Source organism: Mirounga leonina, unplaced genomic scaffold, assembly GCF_011800145.1.
Source record: "Mirounga leonina isolate KUSES-001 unplaced genomic scaffold, KU_Mleo_1.0 Mir_174, whole genome shotgun sequence".
Classification (NCBI taxonomy): domain Eukaryota; kingdom Metazoa; phylum Chordata; class Mammalia; order Carnivora; family Phocidae; genus Mirounga; species Mirounga leonina.
In genome coordinates, this window is record NW_023270451.1 from 5630203 (window position 1) to 5650875 (window position 20673).

The 20673-nt window shown below is 43.0% G+C and overlaps 1 protein-coding gene across 5 annotated transcripts in view; it reads left to right on the plus strand.

The window, feature by feature from the left end:
• The first annotated feature begins 474 nt into the window (after window positions 1-474).
• Window positions 475-20673, plus strand: part of NAPEPLD (N-acyl phosphatidylethanolamine phospholipase D) — a 55115-nt gene continuing 34916 nt past the window's right edge. Inside the window, exon 1 of one of the 5 annotated variants that reach the window (XM_035020417.1) lies at window positions 475-548. Coding sequence is in view for 1 of the 5 variants with exons in the window: in XM_035020414.1 (XP_034876305.1) it covers window positions 983-1005 (23 nt within the window). In the remaining 4 variants the exon portion in view is untranslated. Of the gene's footprint in view, window positions 549-610; window positions 1065-13707; window positions 13714-20673 lie in introns of those variants that run through there. The other 4 variants (XM_035020415.1, XM_035020414.1, XM_035020416.1 and 1 more) reach the window with 4 other exon arrangements.

Here is a 20673-nt window from a genome sequence, read left to right on the forward strand (position 1 = left end):
CTGTTCATGCGTCTGAAAGTTAGCTATTGATTTAGGGCAGGGTAACCAGTCTGGTATGAGAAAGGTTTCTGCAGGGCGAAGCCGAGGCGCGCGCTGGCCGGGAGGCGGAAGGGTGAGGGGAGGGGTTCTAAGCGCGCGCCCGTGGCGCCTCCTTTACCAAGATGGCCTCGGAGTTGGGGTCCGCGGGGGCGGCCATCTTGGTAAAGGCTGGGGTGGCGGCTCCGACGCTGGCGGGGCTGCCAGATTCGAAGGTCACAGTGAGTGAGTGAGCAGGCCACGTGGAGCGAACTTTGCCTCGGCCTATGCGTACAGCTCGCGTCCGCGATGGCGAGGCGGCGGGCGTTGAGGCGGTGCCTGCAGCTGCTGGCGCCCTCGGCGGAGCCGGCGCGCCGGGGCCGGGGCCGGGGCCGGGGGCGGAGGAACCCGGGCGCCGGGCGCCGCGGCCCCTCCCGCTGCGCGGGGGCACTGTGCCCGGGGGCGCTGTGGCCCGCAGCCCAGGAAGAGCCGCGGCGGCGGCGGCGCGCGCGCCCTGCCGCCCCCCACGCCAGGTGAGCCCCGCCCCTCCGCCGCCGGCGCCCGAGCGCCGGGAGGGCTGTTCTCCCGCTCCGGCCTCGCGCGAGGCGGCGTCCTCCCGCCCGCGGGTCCCCTTCGCGGCTCGCTTTCTCCGCGACCTGTGGGTGGAGCCGCCGGCACAGTCCGGCCTGGGGCTGTTTGTGGACTCAGCGAAGTGGAGCGCGCCGTGGGTGGGATTCCCGGTGCGGAGCCCTGCCTCCTCCTGGAGATGCTGCACTTGTGAGAGGCAGGGGTCCGTTTGAATTTCTGCGCCTCGAGAGTTGCGGAGCCCGCGTCTTTGAAGCTGCCTGGGTCAAGAGCCACATCCCCCCCGCCCCCCCAATCTTGGGAGAGTAGCCGTCTCTGGGACTTGTTTCAGATCCCATCTTCTCTGCAGATCACCAGGTTGCATCTTCACTGATCGGAGTACATGTGGGTGTACCTTCTTTGGCTGTATGTAAACGAACGGGTCGACAGCTGCCTTAGAGCAACTTATTTCTGCTTCATATATGGTATTTACCTTTAAAAAAAAAATCCATCCCAACAGGTTTCTTTGCTTTTGTCTTCAAAGTTAACCACTGAATGGAAGAGCAGAAGTAAGGAGCAAAGTGGGGTGGGGTGGCGGAAGCTAGTGATTTCTTGAGTTTTCTGTCCCGTGGTTGTTTCTTAAGTTGGGTTTTATTGCAGGCTTTTTAGAACAGGTATGCAGATAGCGTTTTTTTCCCCGATATAGAACCCACTGTGGTCCCGATAGTTGAGATAAATAGGCCTCCGTGGGCTCCAGTCTGATGCATCAACACAGCAGTCGAACCTGGAAAATACTGAGAGAATGAGAAAAGTTAACCTTTAAGAAGTCACTTAGTTCTTGTCCTTGCCTTTACTGTTATAATATGATTCATCTCGTTTGCTTTGGCTGAGCATGAAGTGTTTGCTCTTTGATAATTCTGATTAGTTTATTGAGAAACTCATTCCTGAGCTACAGCTCTCTGAAAATTAAACAATTTCAATCTCTGTTAAAAGTGGTTATCTAGCAGTTCTATTTCTATTTTAGTTACACTGTTTTTGATTTAGCCTCAGACATAGATATCGTTTAGAAAGGAGTTATGTAATCTTTAAAAAGAAAAGATTACCGCAGCTGGCCGGTTAGCTCAGTTGGGTAGAGCGTGGTGCTAATAAAAAGAAAAGATTACCCATATCCTACAACAGTCTGATGTTGCAAGAAAACATTAGGTCTGTGAGAGAAGAAATTAGGGCAAGTGTACTTGTTTAAGAATTTAGGAGATACTGACTTCAATTAAAACTGTTGTGAGTCAACTGGAAATACAGTTCCAGTTTTCAAAAATTTTGTGTTGCATTCTGCAGGCTTTCCTGCTGAAGAAATTTCCGTAAGTCTCCAAGAGGGGAAATACTTAAGAGTGTTTCTCATACCCTATTTCTGCTCACAATTCCAAGTGAAATTGTACAGAATTCATATTGCAAAACTTAATTTTTAAATTAGTCCAGGGATGATTGTATGAAGCCTATTTTAATATAAGCATTCCGTCGTAGGGTTTTGGTTCTGTTTTAGTTGATACAGTCATCCTCTTATGTTTGTTTGAAAAGGGTATAATGTTCCTTTGGTACTTACGAGTTTGGGAAACTGAGGGGATTTTAAAGAACATTTTGTCTGTGTTTGGAAAAGTACCATTTGCCTTTGATTTTCGTTCCGCCTTTTCTTTGTAGTGGTAGATGGCTGTGGACGTAGAGGGTTTTTCCATTCCATTCTACTCTTTATGCAAGTAAGAATATGACTGTAGCTGGGGGGCTGTGTTGATCCAGCATTTTAGATTGAAAAGAATACAAGTAAAAAATGTTTGCATTGAGGTATTATTGGGGAAATGAACTGTGCACGTTATTAATTGTTAACGAGCACCTTTATCCTGAAGGCCTGTGAGGGCATGTGTAAAATTGGCATTAAAAAAAATCCTCATGTGGGGCGCCTGGGTGGTTCAGTCGGTTAAATGTCCACCTCTTGGTTCAGCTTAGGTCGTGATCTCAGTTGTGGGATCCAGCCCTGGAGTCAGGCTCCCCACTCAGTGCAGCCTCTGCTTGAGGTTCTCTCTCCCTCTCCTTCTGCCCCTCCCACTCCCTCCCCGCCAATAAATAAATCTTTAAAAGAAATCATGTGATTTCCAGCATAAGGTTCAAGTAACATACCATTCTAACTGCTATATTACTGAAGAAGTCCACCTATCTATAACTGATAGTGCTTTGCTCACCTTGTCTTTTGAATTAAGAACTATTTATTGTGTATTTAAATACTAAGACTTTTGTGACCGATTATATATGTATTCATATGACCCCAGGGGCAGTTTAGTTATGTCAGAAATAGTTTTTTTGTCAACTCAGTTGGTTAGGTAACATAAGTATTATGACTATAACTTACAAAGCCCTGTCAAGTGTTTATGTATTATTCGCCTGACTTAATAGACATACTATATGTGACGTTATTAACCCCATTCCACAGATGAGGCAATCAGGAAACTGAGAGCTTGGGAGATTTTAGCGAAGGTCCCTTGGCACAGTAGCTCCGGCCTTGTGCAGGAAAATCCCCTGCTGCCTCTTGTTAGAAAGGGGTACCAATGAAGCCAGGGTCGAGTGGTGGGGCTCAGCAAGCTTTGGTCTGCATGACAGCCATAGATTATAGCCCTAAACCTGTTTGTGAGTGGTCCGTATCATCGGGTGTAGGGGTACACAGCTGGCATATGGATGGATCAGCATCAGTTCAAAAGCGTGATTGAGAAAGAGCCTGGTATGTACCTGCTACCTAAAACAATTCATCTTTGCCCTTGAAGGCAGTAGATTTTCAGGTTTATCTAAATCGCGGTTTTCCCAGATTAAGGGACGGTAACATATTGGCTGGACAGGAAGTGCCTGTATACTTCTGTGCTCATTTGTAATCTCATTTTTAAGAGTAAAGATGTCAGAATAAAGAAACCGCAAGCTTCCTCATTGTTTCTGGCACCCCTTAAACTGGTAAGGTGCTTGTTTGTTTTGCTTACGAGACCCTGATGCTAGGACACCTGAACTGCAGCAATAATTAGTCTGGAAAGTTTTCTGTATTTTGGGGGTCCTTCAAACTGCAAAGATGTTTGTTCTCTTTTCAAGTTACTGTGTTCCTTTGGCTTGTTTGGAGAGTTTGTGAAAAGAAGTACTATGTATATATTCAGAATATTGTGCCATTATATGGTTGAAGTAACTCAGGACAGTTTAAAGAGCTTCTAGACTCCCCTTTTAAAAAAAAAAGTGAAGGCCCTGTTATCTGTTTATAAGCTAAACTAAGTAAAATACCCTACATGAGTTGGAATGTGTCCTTTATCTTCTTATGCTGATCATATGCTCTTTTGGTCCAAGTGTTTTTATTTAAGATTTTATTTATTTGAATGAGAGAGAGAGAGAGAATGAGAACAAGAAGGGGGAAGGGAGAGAGAGAAGCAGACTCCCTGCTGTGCAGGGAGCTCCCGACACAGGATCCCAGGACCCTGGGATCACGATCAAGCCGAAGGCGGACGCTTAACTGACTGAGCCACCCAGGCGCCCCGGTCCAGGTGTTTTTAAACATAATTATGATGAAAGCATGGCTAATAAACAGCCCAGGCTCTATCCCCAGCCACAGCTGGACCTTTGGAATGTCATGTAACCCTCCGGCCTGCCTTGCTTCACCTGTAAAGTAAAGGGGTCACACAGTGATGAACTTGAGTCATGGAATGTTCAAGTTAGAGAGGACTTTAGTATGTACCGGTCCAACCTCTTTAATTTACAGATTTCCTGTTTCTACTCTTGCAAGAGTTTTTAGCCTGTCATGATACTGCAAAACTGAAACCTCAAAATGAGACTTTCCTCCCATTTCACGGGGATGAGGTACTTTAACGTTCTTGGATGAAAGTTGATTCCTCTCTCATTCGTTGCTCTCATAGCGTCTCAATTTTATATGTAGATGAGATGTTCATTGTGTATTAAATGTATATGTGCTGTTCAGCACTTGTTTTTCAACTGCATGAATATGAATGATGGTGGGCATATTGAATATCACCACAATGAAGAATTTGACAAACTCTGGATGTTCTCAGCAACATTCTCTTGGTTAAGTATGAATATGTAGAGCTTTATAATTCCTCTTTGTTTAGCTGCCCAAATATCTTTAGTTGTACTTAATAATAATGGTCATCTCCGATTTACTATGAACTCACATTTTAGTGAATTTTGTTGAAGACCTATCTGTGCATTTATATGGTACCCCGAGGCCACAGAGTGATCACTCCTCCAGGTTTTTCTGGGACTGAGGAGGTTCTCAGGATGGAGGACTCTCCGTATTATAACTGGGAAAGCTCCGGCCAGACTACATGTGTTGGTCCCCCTGCCCGAAGGTGTCTCTTCATTGACCTTGATTAACAGTTGGAAGGATAAAATGCCAGGGGGTTATATACTGGATGAACTCAAAGACATCTTTTCAAAGACAAGGAAAATATCTTCAAGGCTTCATGTATATTATCTGTTTATATGACTAGAATATAGAACTATATAAATCACTTGTTCTTTTCTATGTGACTTTAAACGAGAACAGTTTAGTGATTAAATAGGTCACACGTGAAATCTTCTCCATGTAAAATTAAAAGGGCAGTTATATTTATAAGAGAACTTACCAGGGAACTACTAAGTGCTTTTTACTTTGAAAGGGAACAAAGAGGACATCGTTGAAAGCCAAAAAGGAAAAAAGGCTAGCCTTGCCAGTGAGATTGTAACTGTTGGCTATACGCTACTAACTTTGAACCCGCTATCTGTTCAAGATAAATTTATTGGATTTTTCTTGCAGATTCAACATGATTAGTGGAAAAGAGCGCAGGCTCTGGAATCTGATACAGCTTGGGTTGGATCTCCAGGCCCAACTGGTAGCCAGCTTTTTGACTTTATGTAAACCGTTAAACTCAGTAAACCTTTTGTTACATTACCTTTAACATAAGGATGATCTCTACCTCCTGGGAATTTTGAGGGTTGAATGAGATGCTGAATATATTTAAAGTGGCGCAGAGTAAGTGCCTAGTAAGCAGTAAACTATAGCAGTCACGCGTGCTGCGCGCTGTACCCATGTTTAGATTAGGAAGGATTCTGTGGTTCCATAGCTTCCCTGAACTTCGCGGCTATGGTTATTGTCTCAGTTGGGATTAGTCTGGGGAGGCTTAGAGCTGGAAAATTCAGAGTGGGTATGGTGGCCCCCGAAGTCCTAGTTCTCTGTGCCATTCCTAGGAAGTGGCCCTCATACTCAGGGTGGCTCCGGCCAGCAAGATACAGGAAAAATCAAAAAGAGTGTCTCCCTTGCCCTTAATATTCCCAGAAGCAACATGGAAGACTTCTGCTTGAATCACAAAGTATCATCAATATGGCTAATCCGTGGTTGGAAAGGTGGGAAAGGTGGTCATATAGCTGGTGCATAGCTGGCTACCCTAAGTAGAACTGGGGCTCTGTGACTGAAGAAAAGGGGGGGGGACTAGATTTTATGGTAGACCTCTTCTAGTTTTTTTGTGTTTTGTTTTGTTTTTTGTTTATAGAGCATTTTTTATTTTATTTTTAAAAATTTTTTAAAGATTTTATGTATCTGACAAAGAGAGAGAGAGCACAAGTAGGCAGAGTGGCAGGCAGAGGGAGAGGGAGAAGCAGGCTCTCTGCTGAGCAGGGAGCCCGATGTGGGGCTCGATCCTGGGACCCTGGGATCATGACCTGAGCCGAAGGCAGATGCCCAACGGACTGAGCCACCCAGGTGCCCTGATTTTTATTTATTTTTAAAAGATTTTATTTATTTATTTGACACACAGAGCGAGAGTGTGAGCACACACAGGGGGAGTAGCAGGGAGAGGGAGAAGCAGACTCCCCGCTGAGCAAGGAGTCCGATGTGGGGCTCCATCCCAGGACCCCGGAATCATGACCTGAGCCGAAGGCAGATGCTTAAACGACTGAGCTACTCAGGCACTCCTAGAGCATTTTAAAAAATTTTATTTATTTTTTTGAGAGACACACACACACACACACACACACGTATACACAAGGCATGGGGGGAAGGGGCAGAGGGAGAGGGGGGAGAGAGAGAATCCTAAGCAGCCTCCACGTTCAGCTCAGCACAGAGCCTGATGTGGGCTCCATCTCAAGACTGTGAGATCATGACCTGAGCTGAATCCAAGAATGAGACACTTCACTGGCTGAGCTGCCCAGGTGCCCCAGCATCTTCTAATCTTTACCACTAGGTCACAACTTTACCGCCAGAGAATTCAAGGCCTCAAGAATTCCCTAGGATTTTTCAGTTTTTAGTTCCGTGATTAGTAGTAGGAACGCCCTCTGTTGGCTTTTGTCTCACTGTCCTTTGGTTACTTTTGCTTCTATAATTTTATTCCCAATGAGTCTTTTTAAAAACAATTAACTCTGTCCCAGTGAAGATTAGGAGATTAAGCTCCTGTTCTTCATTTATTCATTCAACAAATATTTATTGAATACTCCTCACATATAGGCTGCTTTGGGTTATTATAGACATTGTGAATCATCATCGATTATGTGCCTTTTTCTTTTGGTTTGGCTTCCTGGGAGCACAGACTCGAATTTGTGACTCAGCTGGACTGAATACAAGTCTGTGACCTATCAAACTTTGTTCTTAGCCGTGGTCTTCCTAGTCCTAGCACCCTGTGGTCACCTTGGGGTCATGCTCCCTCTCTAAATTGTAGTGTGGGGCAGGGAGGAAGAGTAGGCTTTATGGTTGGCAGTTGCCAGGCTAGCATAAATTTGGGGGTATCAGAAAGTCCCTTTGGTCCTTCTTAAATGCCTGTCCTACTTTTATGCCAATGACTAATTCGAAGTAGCCATTCTTAACCCTGCCTGTGTATTGGGATCACCCACAGAGCTTTTAAAAACTATCTGGGGAACCCCCACCTGACATTTTGATTCAGAAGCCTCAAGTATAGTTTTTAAACCATAGGTCATTCTGATGGGCAGCCAGCCTTGAGAATCCCAGGTTTAAGGCTTTGTACCCAGCTGACTTGGAAATACTTAGAGAGGAGTCCCATGTCGCTACCTATCAGTTATATTAGACATCAGATCCTTCTTTAACAACCTGTTTTGGCCACCGGAGGGGGAAGTGGGAGAACCCTGAGACTAGTAGTCACTTGGTTTGGAGATAGAAGATAACTGAAATGCTTTAGGGGACATTTAGCCAGAGTTGGCCTGGCTTGCCTGTTTTGCCTGCTCCTGTGATGGAAAGCTTTTCCTTTGAGCCAAAGAATCTTGATAACTAGGGCTCTGGCGCTGGGGAGAGTGCTGATTGTAGGTGTGGCCACTATTAGGATCCTGAGTTCACACATTTTTCTCCCTGGGGGGCGGATGGGAGATAAGGGGGTGAGGGTGGAGAGGATTATTATGTTCAGAACCAGGAAGGACACTGTACAGTTTTAGGGTCTCCTGGTGAATTCAGAAAGTTGCTGAGGCCACAAGGAGCTATGGGTTTGCATAGGAATCCTGTGGAGAATTGTGGTTTCATATTTGTTTTGAGTTGTGTGAATTCCAGGAAGACCAGGGCTGCTTTTACTCAAATATAAGAACAAAAACACATTCCAGAGTTTATTTCATTTCAGTTTATTCATGCCATTACCCTTAGCTCCCGTATTTTATTAGTGCAGAAATTTAAAAATGGATTATGTGCTTAGAATATAATGTGGCTTACAGTTATTGTGGGCTTACTGTGTGCCAGATGCTGGGCTACGGATCACGTACATTTTGTCCAATACCACAATGAGTGGGCATCAGACAAGGAAACTAAGACTTAGAGGTGACAAGGATACCTGCCAAGTTGGGAAGTATCTATTTTAAAATGTTTAAATTTGGGGGGCTCCTGGGAGGCTCAGTTGTTGGGCATCTGCCTTCGGCTCAGGTCATGATCCCAGGGTCCTGGGACGGAGCTCCATATCAGGTTCCCTGCTCGGCGGAAAGCCTGCTTCTTTCTCTCCCACTCCCCCTGCTTGTGTTCCCTCTCTCGCTGTGTCTCTTTGTCAAATAAATAAAATCTTTAAAAAAATAAAATGTGGGCTGCATTCAGAAGCTTATGAGCCTCTTTGGCGTCCCTGATCCTGTGGATCACAGAACTTCTCATCATTGTGAACCTTTGGCATATAAGGAAAAGTATTTGGGGCAGTTGTTTTGGAAATGCCTTATTCTAAAAGCTATAGTTTTTGGTATTCATAGCTGACACTTCTGTAAACCTATTTCTCCAAAATCTGTAGGGTTGCTGAAGATTTTTTTTTGCTAGGATGTAGATATAGTAGACGTTCAAACTGTTTGGTAAATGTCTCTAGAAATGATTGAAGTATAGGCCCTTACAAATTATACCTGAAATCTTTTTAAAGGGTGAAAATCAAATGGCTGTTTGATGATCAGATTTGTCATGAAATCTCTTCTGAAAATATTTTAAGCTCTACATAATCTCCTGGTCTGCCTGGTAAACCCGTGAAGCTACACTTTCTCCAAGTAGCTAACGTTGCTGTTCTCAGATAAAAAATACTGTGCTTGTCCCTTGCTAACCCAGCCTGGGAAGGTGGCTGCATCTGAGCTAACTTTAGCTGGGGACTTCCTACCAGGCAGTAGAACTTGGCAGGGGCACACCACAGTGGCGGCCACGTTAGAGGGGGGCAGCCCTTCCATGGCCCGAGCAGGCTTTCTGGTGTAGCCACAGATTGTTAGAACTGGGGAGGTTGAAGGGGCCTTAAGGCTGTGACAGGCCTCTTGTTTTACAGATGGAGAAAGTCTTAATGATAGTAAGTGACTTTTTTTTTTTTTTTTATTAAGACTTTAGGTATTTATTTGAGAGAGAGAGTGCAAGTGCGGGGAGGAGCAGAGGGAGAGGGACAAGCAGACTCTGCACGGAGCATGGAGCCCGATGTGGAGCTGGATCCCACAACCCCGGGATCAGGACCCAAGCCAAAATCAAGAGTCCGACGCTCAACTGACAGAGCCACCCAGAAACCCCGATAATAAATGACCTTTTAAAGCTTACAGGCTTCAGTGTGGACAATTTCGACTTATTATGGTTTGACTTCCGATTTTTCAACTTTATGGTGGTGGTAAAGCCATACATATTCAGTAGAAACTGTACTTTGAATTTTGAACTGTTCCCAGGCTAACAGTTCATGATATGATTCTGGCAGCTGCAGGGCTCCCAGTCAGCCCTGTGATCACGAGAGTCCACAGTCGACACACTGACAGCCATTCTGTCCCCCACATAACCATTCTGTTTTTCACTTTCAGTAATATTCAATAAATACATGAGCTGTTCAACGTTTTATTACAAAACCGGCTTTGTGTCAGATAATTTTGCCCAACTGTAGACTAATGTAAGTGTTCTGCTCATGTGTAAGGTAGGCTAGGCTAAGTTGTGGTGTTTGGTAGGTTAGGTGTGTTAAATGCGTATGTTAATTTTCCACTTTCAATATTTTCAACTTCAGGATGGGTTTGTTTGGATTGTCACCCTGTTGTAAGTCGAGGAAGATTGGTACAGTGAAAGTTCGGACCAGACTGAAGTCAGAAGTAAAAGAGAGTGCTTTCCCCCTCTTACCCTTCCTTTCTATCCAGGATCTATGAAGATCTCTTTTCTTTTTTTGGGAGAGAGAGAGCACATTGATGTGTGTATGAGCAAGGGGGAGGGTAGAGGGAGAGGGCAAGAGAGAGAATCCCAAGCAGGCTCCATGCCCAGAGTGGAGCCTGATGTGGGGCTCCATCTCAAGACCCTGAGATCATGACCTGAACTGAAATCAGGAGTCGGACACTTAACCAGCTGAGCCACCCAGGCGCCCCTCCATTCCTTTTCTTTATGGAATATATATTTTTATGGGTTATACTTTAAAAACAAGCAACTTTCTTTTTGCATAATGGATTGAGACAGAGACAGGAGAGAGAGAGGCCACACTTTGAAAGTGTATTTTTGTTCAAATCTTGGCTGAAGGAATAATGAAAGGACACATAAGGTCCTATAACAGATTGAGGATACACTTTCAAGTTTCTCAAACTTCAGGCTAGTCTTTCCTCCCCCATAATCCAGAATTGGATCTGAACTTTTTGTTTGCATTATTTTTAAGATACTAAGGTGGTGATAATTATTTCAGTTCAGTAAACATCCTGCTTTATGCAGGTTTTCTCAATTTGCCATAACATGCCACTTTATTTTTATTTTTTTTAACATGCCATTTTAGTAGGATTATCCTAAGGATTCCAGTTGCAGTACTGTAGGTGGTATTTTAAAATGGGCTTTGGTCTGAAGCTGCCTTGTTTATTGTTTCTAATTCTAATCAGAGCTTTGCTTTCTTATTTACTTATAGGAAAAACTCTTATAGAGGAAGCACTTACAGTGTATGTATTTTGGTGACTTAAAATCTTTTAATAGCCTGTGAAATGACTTTTTAGTTCAATATATTGAATTTTGCCAAATAGCAAAGAATATTTGGTGTTCTGTAATGAAGAACATTTGTTGTCCTTGACTAGTTTTGGAAAAGAAAACATGTTCTCTAGTTTGTATCCTGGAGAGTCAGGTTGAGTTCTGCACTCACTCTTCTCAAAACTGTCTATTCTGAGTCTTCAGTGCTTTTGGTAAGGTAACATTTCTCTGTGAATTACTTGTGTCAGATGACACAACACAGTTTAGTAACAAATTCCATGTCCTGGGGCGCCTGGGTGGCTCAGTCTGTTAAGCGTCTGCATTTTACTCGGGCATGATCCCAGGGTCCTGAGATCAAGCCCCCTGTCACCCTGCGTTGGACTCCCTGCTTGGCGGGGAGTCTCCTTCTCCCTCTACTTCCCCCCACTTGTGCCCATGTGCGCACATGTGCTCTCTCAGATAAATGGATAAAATCTTTAAAAAAAAAAAATTCCATGTCCTTATTTAAGGGAAAAAAATGCTTGGGGTCTCGGGAGTACGGTGCTTCAGAAGCAGTAGAACAGTCTTCCTGCGGAATTTTTTTGCAAGAGTCCGTTTTATAGCGCCTAGAAGAGGCAATGTGGAAACAGGGCATGATTGGGTAAGAGGTTGGGCATTTTCGTATAGGGCTAGCAGGCCTGTTTTTAGGGTAAGGTAAGCTCGCTAAGCTGAATTGGAGGACTGTGATAGGATTCCTTGACAAGGGTTTCCCATGAGTGCAGGCTGACTTGGGTTTAAGATTTGTGGGCCAAGCCACAAGGGCAGTTTCTGTTCTGTGGGTCCTGATAAGCGAATTAACTTTATCATTTGTTGAAGTAATTTTTCTGTCTCTAATCCAATGAACACTTTATAAGGCAAAATTAAAGTTTTTTTTTAACACAAGAAAATACTTTTTTTATAAAGGATCAGGAAACTTAGACTTTTTATAAAAATACTTTTTTAAAAAATATTTTTATTTATTTATTATGACAGAGAGAGAGAGACAGTGAGAGAGGGAACACAAGCAGGGGGAGTAGGAGAGGGAGAAGCAGGCTTCCCATGGAGCAGGGAGCCCGATGTGGGACTGGATCCCAGGACCCTGGGATCATGACCTGAGCCGAAGGCAGACGCTTAACGACTGAGCCACCCAGGCACCCCTAAAAATACTTTTTTTTAAACATAACATTTTTAAGGAAAGAACAGCAATCTGTTTTTTTTTTTTTTTAAAGATTTTATTTATTTATTTGAGAGAGCGAGAATGAGAGACAGAGAGCACGAGAGGGAAGAGGGTCAGAGGGAGAAGCAGAGCCCCCGCCGAGCAGGGAGCCGGATGCGGGACTCGATCCCTGGACTCCAGGATCATGACCTGAGCCGAAGGCAGTTGCTCAACCAACTGAGCCACCCAGGCGCCCGAACAGCAATCTGTTTTTAAGTCTATCTGGAATTCTAGAATGTTCTCTTTCACTTGAAACAGCTCAATTAGATCAAAAGGTTCTAGTTATCATGTTCTTTATATTTTTATTGAACATCAGTAATAGTAGTAGTCACAATTTGCATTTGGATAGTGCTTGGGGATACTAGCCTATGATGTCATTGCTCCTCGTTACAGTCCTTCAGGGAGGCATTTGGTTGTTATCTTTATTTCACAGATGAGTAAGGCCAGGTCGAGACAGGTTAAGTTACTTTCCCCACGATGATCTCTCTCTAGTTAGTGGTAAAGCTGGAGTCCTGTCTTCTACAGGCCCCACTAATGTTCTTTTCACTTTTATAAAGGTTAATTGTTTGCTGTGATAAATAGATTTCTATCATATATACACATATATCATATTTTATGTATATATGTATACACATATGTATTCTAAAATATTTTTGACTCAAAAGCTATTAGTAAAGGTTGTCATAACTCATTTTTAGTATGCTCCCAGGTCTTGTATATTAAGCTATTTGTTTCCCCTTAACTTTTTAGTGAAACTGGTTGTTAAGTCAACAAAGTGAGTAAAAAAAAAAAAAAAAAATGAAATGCACTGCTAACAACGCGGTACTTTCTTTGTTGATGTATGGGGTGTACATACCTCTCACAGAACATTCTTCCTTCCATTAGCCAGTGTACTTCCCACGCTGGGACATATCTCCCCTCCCTACCAGACTCCTGAATGCATGTGGACACTAACACCAGTCTTCGGGGAAACTATTGAAATAGTTTCATTGGCTATGTTAGCTAGCATTATATTAAAAGGACCCTTTTCACTACAGCTAGGACTGCAAATATAAAATGGTGAATTTCGTGTTATTTTAGATATCTGAAAATAGAGTTCTGAATGTTTTCCATATTTCAAGTCAGCATCTTTGTTGGTATGTAATGGATAGTCACCCAATTAGTATTTATTAAATGTCACCTCCAGGAATAATGATTTGCAATGTCATGGTTTATAAGCACGCTGAAATCCCAAACATACATTGTACTAATGTAATTTGTTTCTTTAAGTTTCTAAATGATAAAGCAATGCATTCAATTCTAGGCAGCGGGCAAATCTTAAATGTCAAAGAAAGAAAGGATAAAACATTTGCTTTTGAAATAGAGAGGGCTTGGTTTTTGAAAGTGTTTTACCCATGTGTGCAGTTATTGAAATAAAATATTTGTACTTGGCAGACTTGTCTTCACCAAATGTCACAGCTCAGATCTCTCTTTGGGTAGAGACGTTGGGGTAAGTCCTTCTCCTAGTAAGTAGGCAATTAATCTTCAAAGAAATGTGGAGAATGTAGTTGATAATTACTAGATGGAATTTATGTTGTCCTCTGTGTAACAAATTGTTCTTTAAACAAAGAGCATTTATATTTTATATTAGTTGTCATAGGGCTTTGTTTAAATCTGCTTCTGGAGTCTAAGTCTAGCTTTTTAGTCCAAATTTAGCTGTTGTTCACATAAGAAAGAAGGGTCAACACATTAATTGCGGTTCTGATTATATTTAATTACCAAGGCTAATGTTTTTGCTCCTTTTCCAAAATCTCTATCTCCATATAAAAACTGGTGTATTTCATCAGTGTCAAGACAGGCGTTTTATGCACATTTGAACACCACTGATTCCAGGTTATGTCATATAATGGGTGATCTTATCATTGATAATATTTTTACAGTCTTAGTGGCACATAAAAGAACCGTGTGCACCATTCATGGTGCCTTAAATTGGATGAAAATCAGCGTGACGTAAAGATCTTCATCAAGTTTTGGACTCACTTTTAAAACACAGGTTGTTTACCATGTATATGTACTCAGCAGTATGCACATCTCCTTTCGCTTACTGTTGGCCTGAGATCAAGGCTGAATTTTTACTCGTTAAATTTGGAGAGAGATCTATAACCAGAAATAAGGAGATTTGCTACATTTAATTAAGGAAACTCCAGCCTGGCTATGTTACGGGGTTTGTCTGAATTTCCAAAGCTGAAAACGAGTTACATATACAGAACCCACTCTTCTTGAGTCCTTGTTCTTCCCATCATTTTATCTTTGGTGCTTGAACATGACCCTTGTGAGATTGTTGTTGTGCCCTCCAGAGCGGCCAGAACACTGATAGTTGATGAGGACCCTTTTCATGTGACCCAGGCTCCTGTGTCTCCACCTGCCGAGGCTCACTTTGTCACTGGAGCACCTGTTGGTAGAGCTTGTCACTTTGCATGTTCACCGAGTGGACTGCCAGTACTTTTCCTCCAAGAGAACAAGTCCAGATTGTTACAATTCAGGTTTTCATGTCCTTCTGTTTGTTTCCAGATCATTTCACACTAACAGTGCCTAGTGCCAACATTTTGTGTTGCTTGAACACTTTCGTGGTCATATATAATCCTGTGAATATATGTCCAGGTATTGAAGGATATTTTAAAAATCATGTGCAGGGCGCCTGGGTGGCTCAGTCGTTGGGCGTCTGCCTTCGGCTCAGGTCATGATCCCAGGGTCCTGGGATCGAGTCCCACATCGGGCTCCCTGCTCGGCAGGAGGCCTGCTTCTCCCTCTCCCACTCCCCCTGCTTGTGTTCCTCCTCTCGCTATCTCTCTCTCTGTCAAATAAATAAATAAAAATCTTTAAAAAAAAATTAATTAAAAATCATGTGCAAAGGCCCTATGATGGAAGAGGTGGCCGTGAGGTGGGAGCGTGGTGCATTTGAGGAAGTAGATGAAGGCCCTGTGTTTGTAGCAGAGCAGAGTGTGGGCAGGGCCAGAAACACCCTCATGGACCATCTTCTTACTGACTTTTGCCCTCATTCTGAGAACCAAGGGAACCTTCTGGAGGTTTTTCCTTTTCGTTGGTTTTATCAGATCTGCCTTTAAAAGATCATTCCTGAAGACTGGATTTGGTGTGCATTGGGGTGAAGGGCATGTTAAGAGAGGATGACTCTTTGCTGGAGAACGGTTTCCATGGATGGATTGGGGTGAGAGCCTGAGTGGACGGGAGGAAAGAAAATGGGAAAAGCATGCAGAGACCGTTTATTTTTCAAGGATAAAGCAGATCACTGAACCCATTTTTCACTCCTTCTACTCCCGGGTCCCTGGAAACCTCTCTGTTTTCTTACTTTCACTTGTATCACCCCCAACACAACCTGGGTTCCAGGGTCATCATGTCCATGGGTGTCCATGAGCACTTCTGCTTGGATTCCTCCCTGTTGTCTCACACCCTGTCTCAAGCTCACTGGGTCAGAAAGCCACCTTCTCTTCCACCCTCCAAACACTTGCTTTCCCCTAATTCCTTGGCTTGGTCATCGGTGCTGTCATTTCTGACTCCTGCCACTTGTCTACCGATGCATCCCCCATCCTGCCCTACAAACAGCCAAAGTGTGCCACCATCCACAGACTCAGGTCTTCCTGATTCACCTTCTGGTTTCTTGGATTTATTCTTTGTTTTCTCTTCTCTCACTGCCTCCTCATCTTTTGACTGGACTGCTATCTACCTCTTAGTATTTCAATTAGAAATGGGCATTAGGGATGCCTAGGTGGCTCCTTTGGTTGAGTGTCTGCCTTCGGCTCAGGTCATGATCCTGGGGTCCTGGGATCGAGCCCTGCATGGGGCTCCCTACTCAGCGGGGAGTCTGCTTCTCTCCCTCTGTCTCTCCCTCTACTTATGTGTTTTCTCTCTGTCAAATAAATAACATCTTAAAAAAAAAAAAGGGCATTATGATACCTACCTTGAAATGTTGCTAGGAGCAGAAATTTAAATGGAATTTGTGAAACAGGGAGCAGAGTGTTTCACTATTACTGGATGTTCTGGGCTGCCTATTTCCTATTCGCAAATTTATCTGCCTGGCTCCAGTGTTTAGCCACACCCTTTCATTTTTATCCTACTACCAGAGTTGTTTCCTTTTTAGCTCCTTCATTTTTTTCTTCATTGCTTACAGGGTAGCCAGACCTCCTTAAAGTCTCAGGCCGGGCCCCAACTCGGATCCCAGCCTTCATGCGTTTGCTGTTGGCTGTTACAAGCCTTCCTTACTTCTTATATTCCAGCCGCATCGGACCACTCTATGTTGTCTCACAACTCTATTTTTTTAATTATGTTAATCACCATACATTATGTCATTAGTTTTTGATGTAGTGTTCCATGATTCATTGTTTGCGTATAACACCCAGTGCTCCATTCAGTATGTGCCCTCTTTAATACCCATCACCAGGCTAACCCATCCTCCTACGCCCCTCCCCTCTAGAACCCTCTGTTTGTTTCTCAGAGTCCATAGTCTCTCATGGTTCATCTCCCCCACTGATTTACCCTGCTTCATTTCTCCCTTCCTACTATATTCTTTTTTTTTTTTTTTTAACATATAATGTATTATTTGTTTCAGAGGTACAGGTCTGCGATTCAACAGTCTCACACAATTCACAGTGCTCACCATAGCACATACCCTTCTCAGTGTCTGTCACCCAGCCACCCCACCACTCCAGCAACCCTCAGTTTGTTTCCTGAGATTAAGAATTCCTCATATCAGTGAGATCATATGATACATATCTTTCTCTGATTGACTTATTTCGCTCAGCATAATACCCTCCAGTTCCATCCACGTTGTTGCAAGTGGCAAGATTTCATTCCTTTTGATGGCTGCATAATATTCCATTGTATATATATACCACTTCTTCTTTATCCATTCATCTGTCGATGGACATCTTGGCTCTTTCCATAGTTTGGCTATTGTGGACATTGCTGCTATAAACATTGGGCTGCACATACCCCTTCGGATCCCTACATTTGTATCTTTGGGGTAAACACCCAGTAGTGCAATTTCTGGGTCGTAGGGCAGCTCTATTTTCAACTTTTTGAGGAACCTCCATACAGTTTTCCAGAGTGGTTGCACCAGCTTGCATTCCCACCAACAGTGTAGGAGGGTTCCCCTTTCTCTGCATCCCCGCCAACATCTGTCGTTTCCTGACTTGTTAATTTTAGCCATTCTGACTGGTGTGAGGTGGTCTCTCATTGAGGTTTTGATTTGGATTTCCCTGATGCCGAGCAGTGTTGAGCACTTTTTCATGTGTCTGTTGGCCATTTGGATGTCTTCTTTGGAAAAATGTCTGTTCATGTCTTCTGCCCATTTCTTGTTTGGATCATTTGTTCTTTGGGTGTTGAGTTTGGTAAGTTCTTTATAGATTTTGGATACTAGCCCTTTATCTGATATGTCATTTGCAAATATCTTCTCCCATTCTGTCGGTTGTCTGTTTCTTCCGCTGTGCAAAAGCTTTTTATCTTGATGAAGTCCCAATAGTTCATTTTTGCCCTTGCTTCCCTTGCCTTTGGCGATGTTTCTAGGAAGAAGTTGCTGCGGCTGAGGTTGAAGAGGTTGCTGCCTGTGTTCTCCTCTAGGATTTTGATGGACTTCTGTCTCAGATTTAGGTCTTTCAACCATTTTGAGTCTATTTTTGTGTGTGGTGTAAGGAAATGGTACAGTTTCATTCTTCTGCATGTGGCTGTCCAATTTTCCCAACACCATTTGTTGAAGAGAGTGTCTTTTTTCCATTGGGCATTCTTTCCTGCTTTGTCGAAGATTACTTGACCATAGAGTTGAGGGTCCATTTCTGGGCTCTCTATTCTGTTCCATTGATCTATGTGTCTGTTTGTGCCATTACCATACTGTCTTGATGATGACAGCTTTGTAATAGAGCTTGAAGTCTGGAATTGAGATGCCACCAGCTTTGGTTTTCTTTTTCAACATTCCTCTGGCTATTCAGGGTCTTTTCTGGTTCCATACAAATTTTAGAATTATTTGTTCCATTTCTTTGAAAAAAGTGGATGGTATTTTGATAGGGATTGCATTTGATAGGGATTGCATTTGATAGGGATTGCAACGTGTAGATTGCTCTAGGTAGCATTGGAAGAACAAATATTGTTCTTCCAATCCAAGCATGGAACATTTTTCCATTTCTTTGTGTCTTCCTCAATTTCTTTCATGAGTATTTTATAGTTTTCTGAGTACAGATTCTTTGCCTCTTTGGTTAGATTTATTCCTAGGTATCTTATGGCTTTGGGTGCAATTGTAAATGGGATCGACTACTTAATTTCTCTTTTTTCTGTCTGTTGTTGGTGTGTAGGAATGCCACTGATTTCTGCGCATTGATTTTATATCCTGCCACTTTACTGAATTCCTGTATGAGTTCTAGCAGTTTTGGGGTGGAGTCTTTTGGGTTTTCCACATAAAGTATCATATCATGTGCAAAGAGTGAGAGTTTGACTTCTTCTTTGCCGATTCGGATGCCTTTTATTTCTTTTTGTTGTCTGATTGCTGTGGCTAGGACTTCTAGTACTATGTTGAGTAGCAGTGGTAATAGTGGACATCCCTGCCGTGTCCCTGACCTTAGGGGGAAAGCTCTCAGTTTGTCCCCATTGAGAATATTCGCTGTGGGTTTTTCATATGTGGCTTTTATGATATTGAGGTATGTACCCTCTATCCCTACACTCTGAAGAGTTTTGATCAAGAAAAGATGCTGTACTTTGTCAAATGCTTTTTCTGCATCTATTGAGAGGATCATATGGTTCTTGTTCAACATCTGCAAATCAATCAGTGTGATACAATACATTAATCAAAACTCTATTTTGACTTTGCTTTTGTGGTTTTTGAATCAGAGGGCCCATTTCTCCTTCCTCCTTATCCTCTGATTGTTTCAGTGAGCCAAAAATATATTACATAGTTGGTAGGAATATTATGTATGTATTTATATGTATATGTGTGTATATGTACATATAGGTGTATGTGTCTATATAAATAGGCCCATGTACATATCTCATAAGCTATTTATCATCACAAGGGGTTGGTAGCATCAGGTCAGCTCTGCCATCTGTTAGACATATTACTGTCAGGAAATAAAGTCTCTCAATTTGGTGCATTTACATCCGTTAAATGAAGTGGGGTTTGAATGGTTGGTCTTTGTTCTTGCCCTTTGTAAAGTCCTGGGCCTGAACTCAGTTGTAACCCAGGGAATTATAGAGCAGTTCTTTGAGAACTGAGATAACTCACCCAGATTCTTTGCTTTCTGATGGAATTTAAAGAATTGAGATATATGGCCATGTGGTAGGATTTAGGGGAAAAAAGAATTAGCATTTGGTGAGTGGCAACCCCTTTATGGGCGTTATGTCATTTGATCCTTTGAATCCCCATGAGATAAGTAGGTGTTTTACAGATGAGACAATTGAGGGCTAGAAAGGTGGTTATTTGCCTAAGATAGAAAGCTTGTTAGGCTCTCTTAGCCATTAGGCTCTTCCGCAATCCATGGTGGCTGACCAGCAACAGTGTGTGCTTTAGCTTTTGCCACCTGTGCTTTCTTAACACTGATCATTCCCTAGACCATAGACTATTTTACTGTAGATGGTTTGGAAAAATAGTTTTAGTTCATTGTACGTGTTCATCCTAGCCTTTGCGTTCTTTCCCTTGCCCTCCTGGACGGTATTTCTATGGTAAACGTCATTGTGGCCATAAAAATATTTGGCTTTCTGTTGTGTTTATTTTGTTAGGGTTATGAAGTATATTATGTGTGTGCACTGTATTTAAACTGGACAGAAAGCAAATGTTTAATAGACTAGGAAAGAAATGAAATTCATGGCAGATTAATGCATATTCTTTTTTGGGGGAAAGATTTATTTATTAGAGAGAGCTTGAGCAGGGGGAAGGGCAGAGAGGGAGGGAGAGAGAATCTCAAGCAGATTCCCTGCTGAGCACGGAGCCTGACCCTGAGATCATGACCTGAGCCAAAATCAAGAGTTGGATGCTCAACTGAGAGCCCCCTCTTTGCCCCTGGATAAATGCATATTCTTAATACGTTATCACTTTTAAGTGTCTGGAGTACCTACATAGCTCAAAATGAAGGATTTGGGTTCCTTGAGTTAAGTGGTGGTGGTAATAAGGTCAACAGCAACAGCTAACATTTGTTGAGCTCTTACCTTGTGTGTATGTGTTATATTTGTTACATACATGTTACATGCATGTTTCTTTTAAAAATTTTTTTAAATATTTTATTTATTTGAGAGAGAGAGAGCATGAGAGAGGGGAGGTCAGAGGGAGAAGCAGACTCCCTGCCGAGCAGGGAGCCCGCTGCGGGACTCGATCCCAGGACTCCAGGATCATGACCTGAGCCGAAGGCAGTCGCTTAACCAACTGAGCCACCCAGGCGCCCTATATACATGTTACATGCGTGTTTCTAAGTGCTTT